Source organism: Polypterus senegalus, chromosome 9 (genome assembly GCF_016835505.1).
Source record: "Polypterus senegalus isolate Bchr_013 chromosome 9, ASM1683550v1, whole genome shotgun sequence".
Lineage (NCBI taxonomy): Eukaryota > Metazoa > Chordata > Cladistia > Polypteriformes > Polypteridae > Polypterus > Polypterus senegalus.
Genome location: NC_053162.1, coordinates 174,311,732 through 174,338,238, shown reverse-complemented (window position 1 = coordinate 174,338,238; position 26,507 = coordinate 174,311,732). Strand labels below are relative to the sequence as shown.

The window sequence follows — 26,507 nt, the reverse complement described above, 5'->3', positions numbered from 1 at the left end:
CTGGAATGGCCAAGTCAAAGTCCAGATTTGAATCCCATTGAGATGCTGTGGGGTGACTTGAAAAGGGCTGTACGCAAGAAACCCTCAAACATCTCACAGCTGAAAAAGTTCTGCATTGAGGAGTGGGGTAAAATTTCCTCAGACCGATGTCGAAGACTGGTAGATGGCTACAAGAACCGCTCACTGCAGTTATTTCAGCCAAAGGAGGTAACACTCGCTATTAGGGGCAAGGGTGTCCTATCTTTTCCTCAGTTAGAATAGGCATTTTTGTAGAATGACATTTACAGAAGATCTTGAAAAGACTTTTCTTCAGTTTTCTTTGTTTAGTTGGATTACTTTAATCTCTGTATTGTTGAAACGGAGATGAAATAACCATTTATTAAAAATGTTACAAAAAACCACATGCTTTCAAAGGGTGTCCTAATGTTTTCACATGACTGTATATATATATATATATATACACATATATACACACATATATATATATATATATATATATATATATATATATATATATATATATATATATATATATATAAAATAAATAAATAAAAAAGAGGACGGTAGAAAAACCAAGTTCTCATGCATATGTTTAAAGAATACTGAATTAAAATATTAGCAATAAAAATGTTTTTACAAATTTTCTGGGCTTACACATTTACATATGGAGGATACTTTTAGTACTATATTACAACAGTCTTTGGTCAGCAGAATTCAGAAAACGCTCATTCCATGTGTAAATAGTGAAATTTTCATTTAGATAGAAGACTTGGTAAACAATAAATTAAAAATGATTACTCCAGCAGATTTAAAAAGCATTATAAGTGAGTAATATGAAACCACCTCAGGAGATCCTCTAGCAATTGTATATGTCAAAACAAGAGTCTTCAGCCTTGATATACGTAAATTCTAAGAATGGGGCTTTTCTGATATTGATTAGTAGATTATGCTATAGTTTGTGTGACCTATAGCTAAAGGTAATGCCTCTACCCAAGTTAGATTAGAAAGTTTCTTAAATACATATTACTTGCCTGGTGGACATAAATGTAATGTTACAATAGCAAAGAAGAAAATGGCACAAAAGTAATTTTTTTTCCTCAATCAGAATTCAGTGTTTGCATTTTTGATTTTATATTATTTAATTTGCAAAAAGTCAAGATTGCTTGCTAGATAGCATTACTACTTCAGTTTAGTGGAAAAACTAAAGTTGAAGCTTGAACTCTGATCATATGCTACAAAAATCATCTGCATTTTGAGCCCGTCAAACTAAGCTGCTATTTCAGACTACATATTATAGAGCTGTTATGTGCTATATTAGGGGTAGGCAAGCATGGCATACAGAACGATTTTCAATGGCACTCTGATTGAATTGAATATAGTAAAAAAAAAAAAAAATGTAATCACAGAGCATGCACTTGCGCCCTCATCTACGTTTTGTGTCTGCGACTCACATGTAAATGGAAACCATGTTTTCAGTGCAGGCCATGGAACATTAAAACCAACCTGTTGTTGTTATACTTTAATTACAGTGCATGCATTTGTGCTCCACGTCCCCACCTATGTTTTACATATGTGACTTGCATGTAAAGGGAAAGCATGTTTAGTGCTGTGTGTACATTATGCTGTGAAAGTGTCGTGTGTTATATGTCAAGTGTACAAGGACATTATCAAACTAAACATCAGTCCACGTTTAAAAACTCTGAGAAAAGTGAATCTATAAAAAGGGCTGTTTCACACTTTAAGAAAAAAACTACTTATTTTATTCAACTAATTAGAACTAAAAATAAAGCCACTGAATGTAGTTATAAAAAATTAGACAAAACATTCTTTTCACATATCCTGTGTATTTTTAAAATGTTGAATGAGCAATAATATAAGGTCTGGTTTTTATGGGTTTCAAAAGTATATACTTTTGAAGCCCATTAAAACCAGACCAATTTTGATACTATATATAACAAAATTGATAGAATTATGTTGGCACACAGAATAACATTGTAACTTAGGTTCGGCACAACACTACTGAAAGGTTGCCGACCCCTGTGCTATGTTATAGTGCTATGGTCAAAAGATATTTAAACCGTTAGTCTCATCATTCCTTTTTTTGTAAGGAATAGCCAACATAAGTAAAACTACCAAAAAAATGCACATGGATCCTGGTTCTCATACATGCCATTTTCAGTTACAATTCTCTGTTTAGCTTATATGGCTGCTCAGATCATCCATTGAAAAAAATGAACCGTCAGCAGTAGAATATTTCAGAGTATATTCAACTCGGTTTTGTTTTTTGGCAGTTGCTGTTTGACCAGAAACACTTTTATGAAATTAACTGTAAACTTCTGTGTAAATTATACATAATGCCTTTCACAGCAGCCACTATCATTAAACTATTTGCACAATGTTTTCTGTATTTAAGAAAAAGGCAATTAAGGAGAGAATCAGTAATTGAATCTGTTTTATTTTGTTTGTTCTCATTAATTTTGGCATTTACATTTAAGACATCCAGCTAATCAAACTTCAGGGTACTGAATTTGTAATTCCTCTCAATTATCCATAAATATACTATATATTTGATAATAATGGTGTTGTGGTGGCTGCAAATACATTCACTACCACTTACGTTCATTTGCAATGTGGCTTGATAATGTGTGTGTTTCTGCTTTTCCTCTTCACAGAATCTATGTAAAGTGTTAAGAAATCTCTTAATAGCCTCCTAAAAGATTTAAATGCAAGTCCAAGATGATTTGGAGGGGTTCTTGGGCTTGGGTTCGGGTTCGGGTTCATGTGAAAGGTGGCAGACCTCCCCCAAAATTTTTTTTCTTTTTAAACTGTGATAGAAAGGTAAAGCTTTGAGAGCCAGTGCTTTCCTTTATCTCCCACACTATCTGAATAATTTTTTTTTTTTTTGGCCTTTCAGATCGAGGGTCAATTTTCCTAAACAGCTTGGTGGACTATTACCTAGAAACCAGCTCCAGGCAGGCTTTGCACATCCTATCCTCTGTCAGGGAGCCACATGATAAGGTAAGGAACTAGCAGGCTTAAGAAGTGGAGGTTATTTTAAGGCATTGTGAAAAATGCTTTTGAGAAAAAAAGAATGTGTGTGTGTAAAATATATATATATTTTAATATAATTATATGAATGTGTATGTATGTAAAAAAGTGATATGCATACCATCGGTCATCTCAGTATGCATAGTAGATGTTGTGAATTGTATGCAACAGAATATAAAAATGAGTAGTATCGATGTTTTTTGTTAATTTAAAAAAAAAAACTTATTTATTTATTTATTTATTTTTATTTATTAAATCTGCCTCTGCTCTCTCTCTCATAGCACCTTCTTGATAAATTGAATGATTGTATGACCAAGTCTGCCTGCCGTCTGGCTACTCTCACACTACTAGAACATGTCATCCGGAAACAACCACCTTGGATACACAAAGTATCTCGTGCCCCAATCCTCCAAGCTTTATTGAAATGTTTAAAGGTATGCATTGGGATATAAGGGCTTATTTAAAATGTATGTTTAATGCTTGTGTGGACTTAGATTTTAGGCTAGGGCGACCTGGTATGTGTTGCTTGTTGATGTCTGCTCTTTCTATCATTTGGAGGCAGAGTTCCCCAAGCATTTAGTTCAGCTACAAATTGAGAATGTAAACTGGATTTATATTAGGGGTGCACCAATCCTACTTGAAGAATAAGTCCAATACAGTCCCCTAGGCATCAGCTTTGTCCTGTGGCTTATTAAGAGTAATAAATTAATACTGGACTTGAATTGAAGGTGACAGAAAATCTAAACTAGGACGGGATAAAAAAAAATGTAAAAAAATTGCCAAGTTGCAAGGTGACTGAAAGTAAATCGGTATGTTACTATAATCTTCTCCTGTAAAAGACAGAAAGCGTATAGTTGTAGTGGAGCTAAAGAGTTCCTTTTTTTTTTTTTTAAGAAATAAGGACACTTTCTGTGTAAAACAATCCCTGTTAAATACATGGTGCTTGAGTACCAGATCAATTTCGTTATGTGTTTCATCTTTGTGTTTGTGCAGGGTCACTCTGGGTACAAAGTTTATTTCAGTCAAGTTTATATTTTGTATAAGTTTGTTTGCTCCACCTTTTAATTCTCTGTCGGTTGCACTTCAGATTCGCTGGATTTCAAAATGTAGCTCACGTGCAAATAAGCCACATCTGCTGTTTGGTGGGTTTTGAGATACAAAAAATATAACACAGTCGCCATCACAAATACTGTATATTGTGTGTGATAGAGAAATCCTCAGTGTAGATTCCTGTTTTGTAAATGTTAACACTCATGATTTAAACATCAGAAGAATTTACATTTAAGCAGACTGATTAATTTTTAGAGACAAATGCATCCTCAATGGTATCTACAGGAATATACTGGGGAACTCTGAAGGCATTTTTAAGAGGACAGATTATTTCATCTCTCTCCCACAAAAATAAATTGGAAACCAGGAAGGCATCCGAGTTAATCGGTGAAATTACCAGAATTGACCAAGAACAAGCCAGGTCTCCAAATGAGGCACTTTATAGGAAAGACAACCTTTGAAATCAAAATTCAATCTCTTGATGACAAATTGTGGCATCATTACTATGAACATGGAGAGAAGGCTAATGAGGTCTTAGCTCAACAGATCCACAAGCAGGAAGTTAATAGTGCACTATCAGTAATTACCAGCACAGAGAGAGAAAGTCATTGACCATAAAAATATAATGCACACATTTAGAGAGTACTATAAGTCCTTATAGTCTACTCAGCTTAAAGAAGATAAGACACAATCTAATGCGTTTTTTATACACACACACACACATTACAGGTACCACAGCTAGATACGTTGAGTGCAGTAGGACTGGATGAACCTCTGACACTCTCAGAATTACTAGATGCTCTAAACTCACTTCATAGTGGGAATGCAGCAGGTCCTGATTGCTGCCCTGCTGAATTTTATAAACAAATTCAATTAAGTTAGCTCCCTTACTATTGATATTTATAGAAGCCAAAGGCAATAAAATTCTGCCCCAAACTTTTGGTCAAGCATTAATTACCATCTTTTGTAAGAAAAGTGGGCTTATTACAATGTGCATCCTACAGACCAATCTCGCTTCTGAATAATGATGTTAAGATACTCTTCACAGTTCTAGCTAGAAGGACTGAGAAAGTGCTTCCTTCGGTGACATCACAAGACTAAAGTGGATTTATTACAGGTAGACCCTTAACTTCCAATCTTCAATGTCTGTGTGATGTAATGTATTCACCCATAAAGTTGTAACACTCTGGAGATCTTCATTGGATGCAGAAAAACCATTTGATATTGTTGAATGGGAATACCCGTTTACCACATTGTACAAATTTGGGTTTGGCCCAAACATATGTGCATGGATCAGACTATTGTGTAACAGTCCAGAAGCTTCTGTTTATTTACATTATTTCAGACTGCTTCATACTAGAATGTGATACTAGACAAGGATTTCCCCGTGTCACCACTGCTCTTTGTAATCACAATTGAGCCACTGACTGTTCACTTTCAAAATGCCTCTGAGATAAAGAGGATTATTAGAGTACTTGAGCTGTCGATGTAGATGATATGGTACTGTATATGTCAGACCCACAAAATTCTGTGGCAACAGTCCTTAAAGCATTAGCAGAATTTCAAGATATCTGGACTTTAAATTAATTTGAATAAAAGTGTGCTTTTTCCAGTGAGCTCACAAGCATACAATATTAGATTGGAAACCTTCCCATTTGTCATTGCAGATCAGTTTAAATACTTGGCGGTAAACATGACAAGAAAATATAAAGCTGTTTCTCAACAAATTTTTGCTGTTTGGATAGAAAAACTTAAAACAAGATGTGCATAGATGCTCTACCCTCCAACTCACATTAGCAGGGATAATCCACACTGTCAAGATGAATATCCTTCCCAAGCTGATTTTTCCATTTCAAAGCATCCCCATATACATTCTCAAATCAGATTTTAAGACATTAGATTCAACCATAACCTCATTTATCTGGATTCGAAACATCCATGCATCCAAAGAGCAACCTTACAACAATCTAAAGCAGAAGCAAATAAAAAACCTGGATATTGACACAAGTTGATAAACCACACAAGCTTGGTCCACAAAAGATCTAAAATCCTGTAGTACTTTATTTATATTCCTTGCTTTGTACCCCAATACATACGAGTTATCATCAATATACTAACATCCCAATATTCCTTCATTCACAGATTTGTATATAGATAATGTCTTTGCATCTCACGAAAAGCATTCTTCAAATTCATCTCAACACAATTTTTCCACTGCTTTCAAATTAGAAACTTTGCTCAATGGAATCTGCCCAATTTCCCAAACCTCCTACTTCGCTCCATTCCAAAAGAAATATTGATCAGTCTTGGAGACTCGGACAGCATTTCTATTATATATATAAAAAAATTTTAAAGTCCCTTCCTTTCAAAGATCCCAGAGTACAGTGGGAAAAAGATCTTACTCAACATTTCAGAAAAGGAGTGGAAGGCAACCATCATTAGAATTTATTCTAAGTCCATATGCACAAAGGATACAATTGTTCAACTTATCTTTCATTGAGCACATCTGTCTAGTTTAAAATTGTCCAAAATGTTTCCAGGGCAAGATCCAACCTGTGAACATTGCACTCAAGCTCCAGCCTCACTGGGTCAGATGTTTTGGTCGTGTATCAAATTAACATCATTCTGGACCAAAATCTTTAAATGCCTATCAGACAGTCTTGGTGTTTCAATCACTCCTAATCCATTAAAGCTGTGTTTTGTGTCATAAAGTGGAGAAGAACAAACAAATTGTTATTCCCTTTACTTCACTACTAGCACGTAAACTTATTTTGCTCAACTGGTAGAATCCTAGCTCACTTTTAAGTCGGTGGGTAACTGATGTTCTATACTATTTCAAATTGGAAAAAATCAATTTCTCACTTAGTCAGTCTGTTCAAAAGTTTTTTTTAGAACCTAACAGGATCTGTTCAATAACATGTTAGAATAAGCATTTATATTGAGAAAAGGATTCTCTTTCCTCTTTTCTACTTTTAAAGTTTTACTCTGGCTGTTGGCCTTACCCTGTTTCTCTTGGGTGGGGGGTTTAATTTAGTTTGGTTAAGCTTGACTGTATGGAATTGTACTCGTTTTTAATAAAATCAATTAAAAATCCTTGTCACTTCTAGATTAAGCCTGTTTATTACTAATGACAATATAAACTAACTATTCAAAATATAAACAGTTAAAGTGAGGAGGAAATACTTAAAGAATCTCACAGTGCAACCTCTGGTATTTTCAGCCGTTTAATTTTTGTGTCTCAGGGGTATTGGAGCTGGGCTTTAATCTATAGAGACACACATGCAACTCCAATATAAATTATACATGATTTGTTAATTACTTGAAAGTAAGGAGCCTCATTGTTGAAGTGAAAAGGTGAAATTTTAACAAAGTAACACTTTTGTACAATGAATAAAACAGATACCTGTTAATCTGTAGCCTTTTTGATTGTCTTTCATATGGACATTGTTTTGAAAATTGCAGGTTACCAGTTTGAGTTTTACTTTAAAAGGTTACTGAATAAAGTGAACCTGCTTGTTTGTATGGAACAAATACTTCAGACAAATAAAAGATGAAGTCGACATTGCCCATGTCTTGTAATTGGGAATACTACATCTTTAATGGAGTCTAGTCTAGTATGTCTCATATGCCAAGAACTGATCTCCTCTTTGTAGAGCTTCCACTAGACTGAAAATTCATAGCATTCAGAAGAATATAATTTGCTTCATTTTCAGTTTATTTCCTTAGGAGAGCAGAGGTGACAACAGACTATTGCTCAGTTAAGAGTTCTCTAACTAGGGCAACACTTTCAGCTCGTTTGAATGTTGCTGTTCTCAGACCCAAGAAAAGTGAGGATCTTTACAAACTGTGCTGTGTCTTCTTACTGTGTGCTGTTCTTCCCGTGCACCTACCATGGATAATTTGACAAGGTGCACCCTCTCTAGATTTTCAAAGCCATTAAATGATCACACTCAACCCACAAATGCCGCAGATCTTTTGTAAGTTCCTCCTGGATTATTATGTTCTTCAGCTTGCCACAGGGCCTGTGGGACTTATTTAGTGAAAGTCCAGCACCTGTAAAAACCTGTGCTATAAAATACTTTGTAATGAAGGGTACTTATGCACAAGAGTTGCACCTGAAAGTGCTCAACACTCTGATCACTCTTTGGTCCTTACTAGTTTTTTGTTTTTAAATTTAAGAAAAATTTGAAAAAAATGTATTCCTTTATCTATCAAATTGTTCAATTGCTTGCTGACTCTGCCTTTGTATTGTTTGTTTGCTTTTTATTTATTTTTTGGATGTATTTTATTAATCCCAGAGGTGAAATTGTCGTCTTGCTTGATCTTTGGAGGCCATGAAGTGGTACTTGAACCCACAGTAGACTTCAGTCTGTCTCTGTTTATAAATCACATTTATTTTCATGTTGTACAGACATTTAGACAGATTATAAATAAAGTTGATTTCAATTCAATTTCCTAAACAATTTAAGTCCACGTATTTGATTTGAAGGTGAAGGTTTAACTATATACATTTTCTTTAAAAAGTGAGGATGGTTTTCAAGTAAGCTGATATTCTGTGTTCATAGATGAAGGATTTCTTGTATTCATTTAAATCCTCCAGAATGGGCTGTAATTTTTAGTGATTGCTACCTTGTATGCATTTAACTGAAATGTAAAGTAGCTTCATATTCATTAGGTAAGAGTTGTTGTTTTTTTGTGTATTAAAAACTTATGAGTTTTACCAGTTTAATTTTCTTTCCAGACTGATACCAACATTGTGGTTCTAATAACGGGAGTCCTTGTGTTAATTATCCTTCTACCGATGATCCCACAGCCCGGCAAACAAAACCTCTACGAGTTTTTTGACATCTTTGGTCGCTTAGCTTCCTGGAACCTGAAAACTCCAGGTAAATGCCTTATTAAAATAAACTTGTCAGAAGTGTATCCATTTTCAATTGTGAGCCACACCACAAAGCCCTTGCTGAATCAGCTATAAGACTTCACTGTACGCACTTAATCCGAGATCAGCAGGTTGTGGTTAAAATTTAGCAGGACATTACATCAAATTCCAAATGTAAATAAAATGAGACAAATGTCACTAATAAAATGCTGGACAACAGTTTTTGAAATGCATTTAAATGAGTCTCATTCTAATTGGAGAGAGTACATTATTATTTTTAAGCTAATAACACACTAAAACAAACTTATTTCACTTGCAAATAGGATTAACTTGTGTTTTCTGCTTGTAACAGGGAATACGCCTGAGATTTATTTAATCCATTTACACGTAAGCGTTTATGCACTCTTTCATCGGCTTTATGGGATGTACCCTTGCAACTTTGTGTCATACCTTCGCTCACACTATAGCATGAAAGAGAACATGGAGACTTTTGAGGAGGTGGTGAAGGTGAGCTTTGAAGTTTTATTGGTGGTAGAACCAAAAATGGGGGATGTGTTGCAGGTTTTGTTTTTGTAGGTTGCCTTTGTTAGTCAAGTATGTATTCAAGAGTCATGATTTCGGTGTGGAGTCATTATGTGTTTTCACATTTTTAGCCAATGTTGGAGCATGTAAGGATCCACCCTGAACTAGTGACAGGGACCAAAGACCATGAGCTGGACCCAACCAGGTACTTCAACTACATATTAAAAACAAAAAAAACATTATTAAAGAATATATGGTATGTATTATCTGTAACTGCTGTGAGCCTGGGGCAATATTATGGTATGATTTTTAACTCTGTGCTGAGTGCACTGTACAGTTCAAATGTGGAGCAGACTGCCTTTTACTACAGTGAATTCTATGGCAGTGCAGAATGAGATCATTCAGTTCACATTTATGATCTGTTCTCTTAATGGATGTGTTGTGAAACACTCTATTCTGGAAAACAATATTTAATGTCCAGTTGAACAAAATGCAGCAACATCATTGAAGGTGTCTGCTGTAAGGTTTAATAAAATAAGACCGCGTCCTAGTGCATGCAGTAAACAAAAATGAGGATTGCATAGAATGTCAATAAAAATATCCAATGGGACTTCATAATTACTATGCTATGAATTTCCCCTTGGAATTAATAAAGTCTCTATCCATCTATCATCTATGCAAATACTGCTTTTGGAATATATGTCTGTCCCAAGCTCATTCTGTGTGTTCTTGGATGCATAATCCTCACAAGGACTACTGTAATACATGAAAGAACATTTGAAGAAGGGGTAATGAGATTGTTTCAATTAGGTCTTCCCTTAAAATGTGTGTAGTTTAGCTTGTTTGAAGGTAGTCTTGATACTGGTGATAATGGAGTGGTCTGTTTTGAGACCTCTGTAAACTCAGATGAGTGATAAGACCTTTTTTTTTTTTTTTGCTAAAGATGGAAAAGGTTTGAAATACATGACATTGTAATTGAATGTGCCAAAGTGTCTCTGGACCCAAAAGAAGCTTCCTGTGAGGAGGGGTATTCCTCCATTCCAGAGCATTTCACTACGCATCTCCAGCACCGACAGACTGACATTACTGACCCCCACAGCTGTTACAGTAAGTCAACCCAGACATGTTGCTAAGTACCCTACTCATAAACACTGGTATTGGTTTGCATCTTGAGTACTTCCTTCCATTCTTCATTTTGAGTCATCTTAGCATTATACTGTTACTCTTGTATGATGGCAGCTTTTGTGTGCCATACCTAAAAATGCATGTCCACCTTATCAGTTATCATTCTCTTATACAGCTTTTCAAATAAATGCCAGATAGCATATTGTATCCTGACGATTTGCTGTTTTGCAGCGAGTGCCTCATCCACCCCATTCACCACACCCCGCCAAACCATGGCACAGCCATCTTGTCGCAGTCCTCAGACATTACGGTGTTCCAATGATCCCAATCGGGTAAGAAAAATATTTTTCATTTAATTGAATTTCCTGTTCTGTATTATGATGATCTTTCCTGAACACTGCATTCCTGTCGCCTCCATAGGATGTATTTTGGAGCCCTTCCACAGTGTGTGGGATGTCCACACCCCCATCATCACGTGGAATTTCCCCTACAAATGTTGCATCAGAGCTGTCTCACAGTGCTCCCAATCTACCATGCAGGCTTCATAACACACCTGGTATGCCATTGCACCTTTCTGTACATGTACAAAAAGCTCATACTTGTAGCCTATGTTTTGTAGTGCATATATTTTGATTTCCACTTTGAGTTTAAAAGTGCTGTGGTTAAAAGCGCAGAATATTCTTCATTTGTTTGCCATGGTGATGTTTCACCCTTTTTAAAGTCTAACCTGCTGTGTGTTGTTTTTTTTTTTTAAATATAAAGTTGGGAGCAAATGTACCATTTCCAATACACCTGCCACCTCTTCTCCTCCTCATTTTTGCTCAGATGAATATGTGAACATTTCTGTCCAACCACAGGCCATCACCCCAACCCACAAGGTAAGACACCAGGCCACATTCTTCTAGATTCTTAAATCAGTTTTACAGTTATGTGCATCACTTTTCTTCTTAAATAAATTTTTGGTCAACTGTGACATGCTGTTTGGCTGCAAACATTTGATCAATGAAAAATAATAACAAGGTTGACGTCTTTTGCCTTTAAATTTTTGGTCTTCTACAAAGATTATCATTAAGAAAAGACTCAGTTTTGATTCACTGAATTGTTATAGATGATCTGCAGAATCTGTTCCTGTTTTTATTGATCCAGTTTCCTTACATTTTTTGAACTGCTGCTTGCACCTTGAATCATTTTTTGACAAATTTAATACTTCTCCTTATTCTGGAGTATTCGTTTTACAATAAACCCCCAACCACCCCAGCATCGTTATCTTTATAAAATACTTTAATACTTTATAGGAGTTATGCAACTTTTAATCATACATATGTTTACATATTTGTCATTTGTTTTACTATGGGACATATGTAAAATGTTATTGATGCTCATACAGGCTTTAGTTATTAGTCTCACATTTTCCTTAAAGACGTGTCTTGTATTTTTAACTAATTTAACCACAAATGAGGGGCACCCTACCAGGGTTGAGGTGATTGATTGTTTGTTTGTTGTAATGTGCTTTAGAATTGTGGCGCTGTATGTGGTGGTATTCCTAGAGTTACTGAGGCATTTACTTTCAGGATATGAGGCCAGGACACAGCCATGACTATGATGGGGCATCTTCAGAGGTGATTGGAGGCTCAGGTCGGTTGATGGACTCTATTTGATGTTTTATCCCCCCTTTTTAAAAAAAAAAAAAAATCCTGTAGGTCTTTTTCATATATCTGTTTTTATTGCTGCTAGGTGATGCAATTGAAAGCAAGACCACCATGACTTTGGATGACCTTCCCCAATTCATCAAAGAGCTTGAACAACAGGATCAGAAGGAGCGAGAAGATGGTTAGTGGCTCTTAAGTTCCAAAAGTTTTTAGTAGTTCAGATTAAAAATACTTGTTAAGTCCACAAAAAAATTTCTTGCATCTGCATTGTATCGATGGTACCTGGATGGAGCACCTTTTATAGCACCTTTTGTAAGAACTGATTATTTCAATTGTGGTACATTTGTTGCATGGTGTACTGTAGGCTACAGTACGTTAAAGGAATACTCCACCTAAAAGTGATTTTTTTTTTTTAATGCCAAAGAGAAAAGTTTGAAATAGAATAACAGATATACAGTACATACACACACATGTATATGTGTATGTACACGCTTACATACATACTAGCATAATTTCATTACTAAAATGGGCTTAATGGTAAACTCGTAAGTCCTGTCTGTTTTTTTTGCTTCCTGCATTTTATGAATCTCTGTTAAATGGATATTCCAACTCTTATGTCTGTCTTTGTGCTTCTTACGGCCTTTCTTCGTCAGCCCTTTTATGGACAGCTTGAACCCTGGACACTCAAATGCAAGCTTTTGTTCATTGGGCATTCTGATATACAGTGCATCCAGAAAGTATTCACAGCGCATCACTTTTTCCACATTTTATGTTGCAGCCTTATTCCAAAATGGATCAAATTCATTTCTTTCCTCCGAATTCTACACACAACACCCCATAATGACAACATGAAAAAAGTTTGAGGTTTTTGCAAATTTATAAAAAATAAAAAAAACTGAGAAATCACATGTACATAAGTATTCACAGCCTTTGCTCAATACTTTGTCAATGCACCTTTGCCAGCAATTACAGCCTCAAGTCTTTTTGAATATGATGCCACAAGCTTGGCACACCTATCCTTGGCCAGTTTCACCATTCCTCTTTGCAGCACCTCTCAAGCTTTATCGGGTTGGATGGGAAGCGCCGGTGCACAGCCATTTTAAGATCTCTCCAGAGATGTTCAATCGGATTCAAGTCTGGGCTCTGGCTGGGCCACTCAAGGACATTCACAGAGTTGTCCTGAAGTCACTCCTTTGATATCTTGGCTTTGTGCTTAGGGTCGTTGTCCTGCTGAAAGATGAACCGTCGCCCCAGTCTGAGGTCAAGAGCGCTCTGGAGCAGGTTTTCATCCAGGATGTCTCTGTACATTGCTGCAGTCATCTTTCCCTTTATCCTGACTAGTCTCCCAGTTCCTGCCGCTGAAAAACATCCCCACAGCATGATGCTGCCACCATCATGCTTCACTGTAGGGATGGTATTGGCCTGGTGATGAGCGGTGCCTGGTTTCCTCCAAACATGACGCCTGGCATTCACACCAAAGAGTTCAATCTTTGTCTCCTCAGACCAGAGAATTTTGTTTCTCCTGGTCTGAGAGTCCTTCAGGTGCCTTTTGGCAAACTCTAGGTGGGCTGCCATGTGCTTTTTACTAAGGAGTGGCTTCCGTCTGGCCACTCTACCATACAGGCCTGATTGGTGGATTGCTAAAGATATGGATGTCCTTCTGGAAGGTTCTCCTCTCTCCACAGAGGACCTCTGCAGCTCAGACAGAGTGACCATCAGGTTCTTGGTCACCTCCCTGACTAAAGGCCCTTCTCCCTCGATCGCTCAGTTTAGATGGCCGGCCAGCTCTAGGAAGAGTCCTGGTGGTTTCGAACTTCTTCCACTTACAGATGATGGAGGCCACTGGGCTCATTGGGAACTTCAAAGCAGCAGAAATGTTTCTGTAACCTTCCCCAGATTTGTGCCACGAGACAATCCTGTCTTGGAGGTCTACAGACAATTCCTTTGACTTCATGCTTGGTTTATGCTCTGACATGAACTTTCAACTGTAGGACCTTCTATAGACAGGTGTGTGCCTTTCCAAATCATGTCCAATCAACTGAATTTACCACAGGTGGACTCCAATCAAGCTGCAGAAACATCTCAAGGATGATCAGGGGAAACAGGATGCACCTGAGCTCAATTTTGAGCTTAATGGCAAAGGCTGTGAATACTTATGTACATGTGATTTCTCAGTTTTTTTATTTTTAATACATTTGCAAAAACCTCAAGTAAACTTTTTTCACATTGTCATTAATGGGGTGCTGTGTGTAGAAGTCTTAGGGGAAAAAAATGAATTTAATCCATTTTGGAATAAGGCTTTAACATAACAAAATGTGGAAAAAGTGATGCGCTGTGAATACTTTCCGGATGCACTGTATATTATAATGGAACCCATATGCTCAAACTTTGAAAAATGTGCGCATGTTGTGTATTAAATATTTCATCACTCATCAGAAATGGGAAATGCCTTTTCATAATGCTGTGCATACAACTGGGTAACAGATATATGGATTATTTGACACCAGGAACAGGATTCTACAGCCCCCGCCCCCCACCCCCACCCCAAATTTTCCCCATAGATGTTTTTCACATTTGTCATTGGTCAGCAGGGGCTTCTATTATAATTTTTTTTTCCTCTGTATTTTGCATGAAAACATGAGCTTAATTTATCAGCCATCACTACAAAGTTAATGGTGTAAGTAACATTTAAAAAAATTGCAATTTTTCAGTGGAGTATTCCTTTAATTGCCTTTCAGAATGTCATGAGCTCTTGCAATACTTTGGAGACATCTCTTGACATTCTCAAGATGACAAAATCCAGAAAATTCAGTCGTTAAGTCTGACATGTTTTCCAACTAGAATCATGTAATATGCTGCTGGTTTAAAAAGATTATAATCTGCTTGTTAGCCCTACTGCATTTGGTTTGATTTTTAAAACAATAACATGGAATTTTCTAAAGTGAAGAATGATACAGTATGTTTAAATTGAGAATCGTACCAGTTTTCTTTTATTGGCTTCTGACGTTGCTGGTATCTGCAGAGTATTGATGCTTTTCCTTACAGATGCTATCAGGGAGGAACTTTACAATATCACTGAAGGAAAGTCTGAATCGCCAGGTCCACGCGGTGGCTTTGACTCTCCTTTCTACAGAACCACAGAGACCCTCACTGATGGTGAGAGAAAGCACGCAATTCCAGCACATCCAGCCTTGATAGCAGCATCCAGCTGTGGGCCGTCATCTGACAATGCCCTTTGCACACCTGACAAACTGGTCCCTGCAGCAACAACAAGGACCGATAACCAGGGGGCTTTCCCTTTCAAACCTGTGTTCACCCCAATTGACCGGCCTGTCCTCCAGATATCAGAAGGTCATTTTGGCGTTGCTTCAGAAGAGAGACAAAAACCCTTATTCACCCCCAGTCCGTGTAAGGCGCAAACTGCCCCCTATGAGGCACTGTTTGAATTGGCATTACCTAAGGCTGCTGCTCTTTTTGTGGCCAGAAAGACAGCAGAAGCAGCACAGAGGGTTGGTGCAAAGTACCCAATTGAAGATGATGGCAAGGGGCACGTCTCAACCTCTCCCCTGGAAGTGTTGGATTGTCTGATCCAGCAGGGCAAGGATGCTCATGTTCGGGAGCTTAACAGGTAACTAACTTCCTGAATAAATGTTGCAAGTAGAGCATTGAAATCAGAACAGAATACTTAACATGTTAGTAAAAAACGTCAGGCCTTGTGCAAGTGGGGTGGTCTTGTTGGTTGACTAAATGGAATATATCGGTTATGGCCTTTTTAAATCCATAGTGGAGTCATTGATAGCTGCTCCAGTGAGAGGGAGGTTTTGAAAAACTTGTTTGTTTTTTTTTTTTTAAAGCTACTTTTATAAAAGCTACATGTATTTTCAAAATTGTACCAATTGTACAAATTCATTTTAACAATTACAAGCAATTTATGTAAAACTACAGGGTAAACATGACAGCCTTATTCAGAGGTGCGGTAAATAGAATAATCACACTTTACTTGAACTGACAGTAGTTAATGTGGTGTCTCTAGTGACAGTCTTCAACACCAAATCACTTTGTGCATGGCCCTGCCCGTACCAGAGTTCAGTTTGAAGAATTCTATGATCAGTTTTTTTTTTTTCGATTATCTGTATAAAGACCCCTATTTTCTATAATTTACTTATCTTGTAAATACCTGCTTAGAGCTGTAGTATATCCCTGTATATTCAGGCTGGTGCTAACCTAGGAAGTATACTGGTCCATCATTGAGCACACTCCTGTTCACACTTACCCTTAACTAATGGCAGACCAATTTAGATTACTCAATCTTCATAATTAACTAACTAACTAACTTGTGTTTAATGTTGAGTGAGAAATCATGAGAGCATCGGGAAAAACAGCTCCACACTAAAGGCTCTACAGCTGGTAATTTGACCTGATCTATACATTGTTAAGGAAGTGTGATTTCTGTCTCTGCTTAGTAATGAATAAATGTAATAGTGTATAATAATAATAGCACAGATCCAGTGTAACATTTTAAATATAATTAACAGGACTAATGGAGTTCATTACAACTAAAAACTATAGCTGCCGTCCAAGGAGAGATGCTGTTTTTTTTTCCTTGTCCTGTTCTATTTGGAGACCTTAGTTTTTAGCTGTATTTATTCTTTATTTAAGAAGTTTAAGGCTTTCTTATTTAATGTGTTTTTTTTGTTGTTTTTTTTTGGGCAGGTTGCCTTTGCCAAGCAAGTCTGCAGATTGGACGCATTATGGAGGTAGAATGTTGTTACAATTTCTCATCTCAGGGGCCTATAAATTTTCTTATTTTCTTACATTATTGCTTTTACTAAAGTAGTTCTGAAGAGGAAATCCACAGGTTGTGTGTTTTTGTTCCTGTTCCTAGTTCACTTCACGGGCTTACCAATTTAATTAGTTAAGATGTTCAGTCAATTTGTGTGCTGCTTAAAGTTGCCTAAATATTATGAGAACTGATCAGGAAGATAAGTGGTATTGCACAAACATTAACGAGCATCTCTTCATTAAAAGATCATGTCTGAGCTTACTAGATTTCTGTTTGCTCCCCAAATTTCCTTTCTCCACTTGCTATGTTTTTGCTCTAGCTTGTGTGACAAATTCATTATTTTTGCACAATTTTCCAACATTTGCTTTAAAATCTCTTCTTGGACTTCTTTCTCGTTTGTCCCCCACCTCTATAAGGGTACATTTTAAACCAGTTTATTCTCTAGCTTTCACTTGTCTTTACCATACTACCTTTTTTTTTTTTTTTGTTGTTGAGGCAAGTTATAACTTCCACACCAGTCCTGTTAACGCCATGTTCTTATTTCTTTCTAGGTTCTCCCCCATCAGATGAAATTCAGACCCTGCGCAGCCAGTTACTGCTGCTGCACAATCAATTATTATATGAACGCTACAAACGGGAACAGCATGCAGTCCGAAACAGACGTCTGCTCCGCCGCATCATCAATGCTACTGCTTTGGAAGAGCAGAACAATGCTATGGTACCATCTTTTCTGCTAGATTCTTGCATGAGGGTCAGGAGATATTTGGTGTATTTTAAAGAACTATAGCTTTGCTTATTTTGTAGTTAGTCGAATAATTTTTGTCTTTGATTTTTGATCTGTTAAAGAGTTGTATATTTAAGAGGGATCATGTTTTTGCCAATTCTTCGTTGATTTTTGGGGATAATTTGGTCTGTGGGGACCTGACATCCCAACTAATAGTCTTATCTGAAGAAGGTGCTTTACTAATGATTTAGGTGTGTAGCCTTGATTTTTTTTTTTTTTTGCCCTCTCCATATTCTCAGATAATGACTATTTGTGCTGTCCTCCTTTCTTTCTAAATAACTACTGCAAAGTGATCAGATGTGGCAAATTAGTGTCTTGCACTTTATTGGACCCTTTAGACCACCACTCATTTCTGTAACCTGTTTTGCCTTGGGAAAGAGCAATTGTAAATTTCGATTCATACCTTCTAACTCATCGTCACTTGCTGTGTTAACAGAAATGGGACAAATGGTGACCATGAGAAAAAGACTATTCTGTAAAAATATTTTAATCAGTCAGGTATATAATAGTAGTAATTAATATTTTCTAACTCAACATAAGATTTCGAAGGTCTAAATTCACATGGGGTGCAAAACCAGATATAGAAGCTTTATTAGATTTTAGTAAATAGGAGAGGTTGATCTCTGACTTAAAATATGATCATGATTAAAAACCTGCCAACATTATTTTTCTGTGACATCCTTGAGTACTATCATTCTAAATTTAAATCCTAAATTAGGTTTAAGATGTTTGGATTAACTAAAACCACTTTCTGACTTCTTTCATTTTTTTTCTTTTTGAATCAACACAGAAAGATCAGCTTAAACTGCAAGAGGATGACATTCAGTCTTTAAAAGCCAGTCTGTCGGAGGAACAGGCCCGAAACAAAAAACTCCGTGAAGAACATGAAACCATGGTGTCTCAACTGCACACTCAGATCCGCCAGCTCCAGCAGGGATGTGATAAGTATTCTACAGCAAATCAGGAGTTACAGGTAATGGACTGGGATTGTTTTTATTTTATATAAAGTATAAAAGAATACAGTGATATTTACTTTATTAATTGAGATTTTAAAATGGGTGGTTTTTGTTTAAAACAGGAGTTTTGTTGGTCTTCCAAAATCTCACCTATTTCTTCCACAAGCTTCTCTGAGTGAAATTAGAAAAATATTTCTATTGATCAGCATTGATTACTGTTACCAAAGCTCACTTATTACATGAGAGTAAGATGTATATCACTGAAATATGATTACTACACGGCATTCCATAAAGGCCACTATACAATATGGACTAAAATGAGGCTACTGTAATCAATTATGTCATTGTAGTATGATGGTTTTGGAGGTCTGCGGTAGGAGTGACGGATGCATTCAACGTGGAGGTGGGATTGCATCAGACATCGGCTCTGAGCCCTTATTTGCAATGGTGATGGACAAGTTGACAGATGAAATTAGACAGGATTTCCCTTGGATTATGATGTTTGCTGATGACATTGTGATCTGTAGGGAGCAGGTGGAGGAGACACTGGAGAGGTGAGGAGAGGAATGAAGGTCAGTAGGAACACCAAGACAGAATACATGTGTGTGAATGAGAGGGAGGTCAGTGGAATGGTGAGGTTGCAGGGAGTAGAGTTGGCGAAGGTGGATGAGTTTAAATACTTGGGATCAACAGAACAAAGTAACGGGGATTGTGGAAGAGAAGTGTAAAAGAGAATGCAGGCAGGGAGGAGTGGCTGTCGGGAGTAATTTGTGTCAGACTGTTATCAGCAAGAGTGAAAGGGAAGATCTGCAGGACAGTAGTGAGACCAGCTTTGTTATATGGGTCGGAGACGGTGGCACTGACCAGAAAGCAGGAGACAGAGCTGGAGGTGGCAAAGTTAAAGATGCTAAGATTTGCATTGGGTGTGACGAGGATGGACAGGATTTGAAATGAGGACATTAGAGGGTCAGCTCAGATTGAACAGTTGAGAGACAAACCCAGAGAGGCAAGATTGCGTTGGTTTGGGCATGTGCAGAGGAGTGATGTTGGGTATATTGGGAGAGGAGTATGTTAAGGATAGAGTTGATAGGCAAGATGAAAAGAGGAAGGCCGTAGAAAAGGTTTATGGATGGTAGTGAGAGAGGACATGAAGGTGGGTGTGACAGAACGAGATGTAAAGGACAGGAAGATATGGAAGAAGATGATCCGCTGTGGCAACCCCTAACGGGAGCAGCTGAAAGAAATAGTAGTATAATGGTCTTGGAAGAGTGTGTTCTGACACATGGTGAAATTGATTGCTTGCACATTCTGATTTTCCTTTTTTCTATTTAAAATATCTTTTTAAAAAAAAAAAATTTAATTCTCATTGGAGCATTCTTTTCATAGTTGAAACAAAAGTGCTTTATAAGTACAGGTAGTCCCCAGGTTACGGACATCCGACCTACGACTTATGTAGGGCCTCAACTGCAATGCATGCGCCTCAGTATCTGCCGCTCTGTCATCTTCGGCCTGGGGATGCTGCAAGTGGTGGCTGGACGGAGGCTGGAGGGGGTGATTTCGCTGCCCGCTCAGTGTAGTGTTCCTCGGGCAGCTCCTGGAGGCAAGCGGTTTCACTGGCCGCCCACTACACACGGCTGCCCTGTTCGTTCTCGGTGGGTGGCTGGTAATGCAGCAAGCGGTGGCTGGACGGAGGCTGGAGGTGGGCGATTTCGCTGCTCATGTAGTGTAGTGTCCCTCAGGCGGCTCCCTGTGGCAAGCGGTTTCACTGCCCACCCACCGAGAATGATCGGGGCAGTCGGTAATGCTGCAAGCGGTGACCTGGTTGTGGCTAAACGGAGGCCATTGAGGGTGAACGGGGCGGCTTGGGGTAGCATTGTAGTGTACATCGGATGACTGCCTATTGAATGGGTGCGATTCGCTACCTGCCTTTGAACGCACTGTGTACGTTCTCAGTGGGCGGACGTTGCAGGCAGCATACTGTAGTGGAGGTGACTGTGAGGTGGGCTGGTGATGAACCGCCCGTCGATGTCCCCAGTCATTCTCGATAGCAAGCCTGCTTGTACTGTTACGTACATAGCAGGAACTTGTCTCTTGACAGTACATCAGACGTGTTGACGACCGGTGCCGCCTTGCTGTGATAGCGGGTACAGTGCTGTGCAGAAGAGCTCATCTTAATCTTTTGTCTTCACCCTTCAACAAATCTGATGCAAGTGCTGGTGATACAGTAAAGAAGAGAAAAACCATCACCATTGAAAATAAAGTAGAAATAATAAAAAGGTCAGATAGGTTACAAGTCGGTCAACAATAACATTTATTAAATGTATGTACCTGTTCTGACTTGCATACAAATTCAACTTAAGTACAAACCTACAGTCCCTATCTCGTACATAACCCGGGGACTGCCTGTATAACACTTTTGCATAAATATTTCTACAGTTTGAACAGTTGAAGCAACTTGTTCAGTGTCCCATTCTGATGAAATGGCATTTAATACTGTACTAATATACTAAGGAAATTTTCAAAGCAACCACTCCATTGTGTTAATTTTAATTTCATATCGGTGTTTTGGGAGAAGCACCATGTTGCTGTCGATTGTGTGCTCTGTCTGTACGAAAATCAATACTTAGCTGCAATTTTATTTGTGACAATAAAAGGCAACAAAGTGTGTTAAACATGTTTATCATTGGAACAATCAAGACATGAGCGGGCCATTCAGCCAAACAAATTTCGCCTGTCCTATCCACTTAAGTCATCCAAAATAGCATCAAGTCTAGTTTTGAAAGTTCCTAAAGTCTTATTGTCTACTGCACTACTTACCGTAGTAGCTTATTCCATGTGCCTGTTCTTTGTGTAAAGACAAACTTCCTAATGTTTGTGTGAAATTTACCCATAAGTTTCCATTTGTGTCCCCATGTACCACTTAGGTCCCAGTACAAACTGACTACAGACATCCCATTTCTGGTTGACCTGTTGTTGCGTTTTTTAAATTCCTCCATATAATTAAATGAACTCCGAGGTTAGCATTTGGTCATAACTTAGCTAATTTGAGTAATAATGTTATTTCCAAATAGTCCTACTAAATGAGAGTCTTCATTTGAATTTTGCCACTGAGAAGTTTTTGCATTCCACATCTGTCCCATAACATGTGATCACAGCACAACCTAATACTTTGTATTTTGTAAGCCAACATTTTAGCCATGTGATGCCACTGTATTGCACGTTAAATGGTTTGTGTTACTTTCTTTAGTTATGTATGGTATTACATGTTATCTACATATTAGCTATACAGTACAGTATATTGCAATGGTCTAGCTTAGCTTCAAGCATGAAAGAAAAAGTATTCATGGCAGAGCCTCATCTAGCTCTCTCTAAGAAAACTAAAGAAGTTATATGTGGCATCCCTTTCGTTCACAAATACCATCCAGTAATGTCGTTTGGAAAGTATCCACTAGCTTTTGTAAATGAGAAATGTTCCCATTCATCCTGGAAGACTGCAGCTATTAAAAAAAATGAGTCTTTTGTGAGTATATTACAGTACATTTAGAAGAAAAAAGTTTTTTTTTTTTAATAACACTTTGTTTCTGTTTTGGATTTTGTAATAGAGCAAGCTAATGGAGTACAAGAAGGCAGCTGGTGACCTAAGGGTTGAGCTCCAGAAGGCTAATAACAAAATCTGTAACACTGGCCATCTCCTCAACCAGCTGCGGCAAAAGGTCAGATCTCTACAGACTCTTGCATTTGTATCTTATGTCAGTTTTTGTGATTGTGACTACTCATTTAAAACTAAATCCTCAGCAAATGTTTGTATATAAACAAGGAATCTGAATAGAAAAGTCTTGCACCAATTGAATCTAATCAAAGTTTATACCCAGCCTTGCTGAACTGTTGTAAACTTTGTGCAGTTTTTTTTTTTTTTTAATCTTTTTGGGTGTGTAAGGCAACATAACTATCTTCCCAAAATTTTTGTACTCCTAATATTTGTCATAACATATTTGCCTCACATGTTGTTAGTGATTGTCTGGCAACAAGTGGTTCTTGTTGGTAAGTGGGACATTAAGAATAACAAATCCTTACTGAAACTTTTCTACAAGTCATTGTGGTGAGGCAGGTTCTACCAAAAGGGTGGTAAGCCATGCACCTGTAAAGTTTACTTTGGAAAAGAGGGGGTCTGTATTCATTGCACCATGAACTAGGTCATGGCCGAGTGGGAGGATTTGTGATTTTTTTTTTTTGACGAGTAGACTAGATGACAATAGGCAGGCCTCACAGAAGAAAGGGAGCGTTTTACTGAGAACAAATAAGACTCCTTTGCAAGAAAGGGTATTCGGGATTGGTTGTATTGCAGACTGCCCGAGGCCAGTGCTGACCACATGGCCCTGGGATTTAAAGGCCAGTGTTCGTGCTGCAAGTAACCCCAGTGTGTAGTTTAAAAAGGCTCTTTTCTGTTAGTTTGTTGAAACTGAAGTTAAGTGGTAAGGTGGCAAAGGTTTGGTGGTGAAGTCGAGGGTATGAGAGGGAAAGAATTTAAGAGAGAGAAGTCTTTAGTTGTTACTTTAGAGGAATTCATCCTACCAGATCAATGTATGAGTGACCCGTTATGTAGCAAGACTCACAGAGGCAGAAATCAGTGCATTTAACATAGTATTTTTGAAAGGTCACTTAGAAATTTTAGTCTAGATTAAAACAACTTTTAGGATGTGTTCTTTAATACTGTACACTCATTTTTAAACTTTGCTTTCAAGTGCCAGATTTTTTTTTTTTCTGCTATGGCTTACTTAAAGTCAAATGCCAATATTATCATATTATTCCTATCTAGTTACTTTCTGTATTTTGCTTTGATTAAATGCAGAAGCTGTGGTCGTACTGTAATTTAACAAGATAAATAAGTTCCACAGTTGCTGTCCTTGACCTTGGATTGTGTCATTTTTGCATCTGCCCTGTCAGCATCTTTACAGTTGTCTAAAGTGTCCACGGCCTTGAAATTTTAACTGTGAATGTCACAAATGTTATGTATTGTCCAGCTGACCAACAGTGAGACGGTTCAGCAGCAGATGGAATTCCTCAACAAGCAGCTGCTTCTCCTGGGTGAAGTGAATGAACTATACATGGAAGAGCTGAGGCAGTCGTCTCCTGATAACAGCAAGGTTAGGCACCTTGTGATCAAATAACCGCTTGTAAATTTTTGAGTGGTGGTATTGACATGGTGTGTGTTTTGAGGAGGCGGAATTGTCGGGGGGTTTCCATTGCAGTGCATTTTGTTACATTTGTGTGAAAACTTTTTAAATTATTCTTCAATTGCGAACCACATCTGGTTAGATCAAATTGTATCGGGTGGCACTGAAAAAATTCTTCAGGTCAGGCCGCTTTTTATTTATTTTTTTCTTTTTGTGTCTTAAACTGAAAACAAGTACTTTACCTTTACATTTTAGTAGACCTCTTTAATCTAAATAGCTTATAAAAGGTAAGCACAGGTATATAAATGCAAGTAGCTGATAATCCATAAAAGCAATAAATCATACATATATTGTGTGAGCATTTTGTGTGTATGCCTGATCCAGGTGACTGACCAATCAAAGGTAGGGCAAAAAGTTAAATTCATCAGTGCAACAATGGTATCTAATGAACAAGAAATACATGCCTGCATAATTATAGGAGCGTATATTGGAGATCAGCCTCAAAAGCAGAAATCTGAAGTAATATTTTACTTGACAGAAATTTGATGATCTTCAATTGCCTAGTCCTAAGTGGCACTGCTCATGATCTAAATACACAATAAATAGTGACTAGAAGAGGTTGAACAGGTAGACAATTATGTTCTGTTTTTGTCTAAATGGAACACGTTTATTTGTAGAAATTTGTTTTTACATTGACATTTTAGAGGCTTTTTCTGATGATCATTGTTGCCAAAAGACCAATTCAATCTACGGTGATTGAGTGTTGTAAAACAATTTAAAGATGAAAAAGTCCAATGAAGGTGAATATGTTTTAGAATCTTTATGTATTATCATTGTTTTGAATTCACTCTGCAAAGGTGCGGGCAAAAAAGAAAAAAATATATTTATTTATTTGTAGTTGGAGATCCACAAAGGGAGAAAATGAATCACGTATAATAAAGTAGTTTTTATTCCTGAGTTTTCAGCTCCTTCCAGGAGCCGTCATCAGAGGATAATGAATAGACATACAAGAATCAAAGGCAATATATAGCAAAATTAGATAGGAGGGTGGTGGGGGTTTAGGTGAGTGTGTGCTTGGGGGGGGTAAAGAGGTGGGGTTAGGAGGGTGTTGGTCATAAAGTTTTTTAAAGTATTGGTTGAAATCTTTTTTTCCATCCATCTAGTAAAGTTGTCTGTGATAGTGAACCAGTTTACCCTGTGCTTTTTGTCATTCACCTCTCCTGATGAATTCGTTGAGCTTACCTATTTGAAGACTGAAGAAGCTTAATACATTTAAAACTCGGTAAATTGTTTAGACTAGCAGGGGGCTTAGTGATGGTCAAATTTTTTGCAAAACCTTAGCTGCCTAACAAAGGCTTTCCTTCATTGCATTATGTGCCCTGTAATATCTGTCTTGAAAGAGTGAATGACTGAAGTCTTCTTTCTTTTTCATTTTTATAACAGGAAGAAGAAATGCTAAAAATAGCCTATGAAAAGGAAAATGAAAAGTTGAGGTTCAATGCTATACAGCAGAGCCAAAGGCTGGAAGCTTCACAGAGGCGTATTGTGGAACTTGAGACACAGTTCACAAAGAAAGAACATCTTTTAATGGAGCAGAAGAAATACCTAGAGGACTTCAAGAGTCAGGCCAGGTAGTACTCGACTCTGTAGTCCTTCGTGAAGTATCATGGCATACTTTGAATGTGAGAGAGAGAGAGAGATTCGCTCACCGTCAACAGTGGCCCCCCCAATAAAAGTTAACTCCTGTTATGGGATTTTCGTGAATGAACTGAAAAAAAATATATAAATTTCAGTCTTGATCATACATTGTTCTTAGCACTGAGCTTTGGACTGTGCAGACACGGGTGCATAAGTTATTGAATGCTATTGAGGACCCATTTTTTTGTCCTTTAAGAAATATTTCTTACCAGTAAGTAGACAAGTAAATCTGGCACTGAAAAAACTCCTCACCTTTAAGTTCTGTCAGTGTTTGGATACAATTAGGGGAGCAAATTCTAGAAACTGATGAATTAAAAAGATAATGTCAGAGGAAAATTTGAAATGGTTAAGTTTTGGCAAAAGCACATTTTTTAAATTTAAGAATTTAAAAGGATAGTTTACTAAACAGTGAGATAAAAGTAAGAATGAGCTGATAATTTTGAAATTGGCCGGAATTTTATTTATAGTCCTTTAAAGTTTCAGGATTTCAGCATGTAGTCAATGGGGTTCCTGAGGACTTGAGCTGAAATAACTGCTTGGATTCTTGATTTGGTGGTGGTTAGAAATGTTTCCTTCATTTTTTTCCCAGAAAAAAATAACTAAGAACACGAATCAATTTCTCAGTTAACGGCTAATGCAATTTGACTCGGAACACCTTTGGGATGAATTGGAATGCCGATTGAGAGCCAAATTTCAGAAATGCTCTTTTGGCTAAATGAGCAGAAATTTCCACAAATATTGTGGGAAGAAGAATGAAGGCTATTATAGGAAGCCAACTTCATATTAATGCCCATGTTATGGAATCTGGAGTTCTGAAAGCTCGCATAGGTGTGATGGTC

The 26,507-nt window shown here is 37.5% G+C and overlaps 1 protein-coding gene across 1 annotated transcript in view; it reads left to right on the top strand.

Moving 5' to 3' along the window:
* LOC120536016 (hamartin-like) overlaps window positions 1–25,620 on the top strand; it is a 64,004-nt gene extending 38,384 nt beyond the window's left edge. Inside the window, exons 3-20 of the mRNA XM_039764301.1 lie at window positions 2,915–3,018; window positions 3,330–3,482; window positions 8,840–8,984; window positions 9,330–9,484; window positions 9,631–9,704; window positions 10,443–10,606; window positions 10,856–10,956; window positions 11,045–11,180; window positions 11,387–11,502; window positions 12,196–12,259; window positions 12,359–12,454; window positions 15,319–15,901; window positions 16,987–17,030; window positions 17,608–17,774; window positions 18,631–18,813; window positions 22,399–22,509; window positions 23,818–23,940; window positions 25,414–25,620. Coding sequence (XP_039620235.1) covers window positions 2,915–3,018; window positions 3,330–3,482; window positions 8,840–8,984; window positions 9,330–9,484; window positions 9,631–9,704; window positions 10,443–10,606; window positions 10,856–10,956; window positions 11,045–11,180; window positions 11,387–11,502; window positions 12,196–12,259; window positions 12,359–12,454; window positions 15,319–15,901; window positions 16,987–17,030; window positions 17,608–17,774; window positions 18,631–18,813; window positions 22,399–22,509; window positions 23,818–23,940; window positions 25,414–25,605 — 2,711 coding nt within the window. The 3' untranslated portion in view covers window positions 25,606–25,620. The remainder of the gene's footprint in view (window positions 1–2,914; window positions 3,019–3,329; window positions 3,483–8,839; window positions 8,985–9,329; window positions 9,485–9,630; window positions 9,705–10,442; window positions 10,607–10,855; window positions 10,957–11,044; window positions 11,181–11,386; window positions 11,503–12,195; window positions 12,260–12,358; window positions 12,455–15,318; window positions 15,902–16,986; window positions 17,031–17,607; window positions 17,775–18,630; window positions 18,814–22,398; window positions 22,510–23,817; window positions 23,941–25,413) is intronic.
* The last annotated feature ends 887 nt before the right edge of the window (window positions 25,621–26,507 follow it).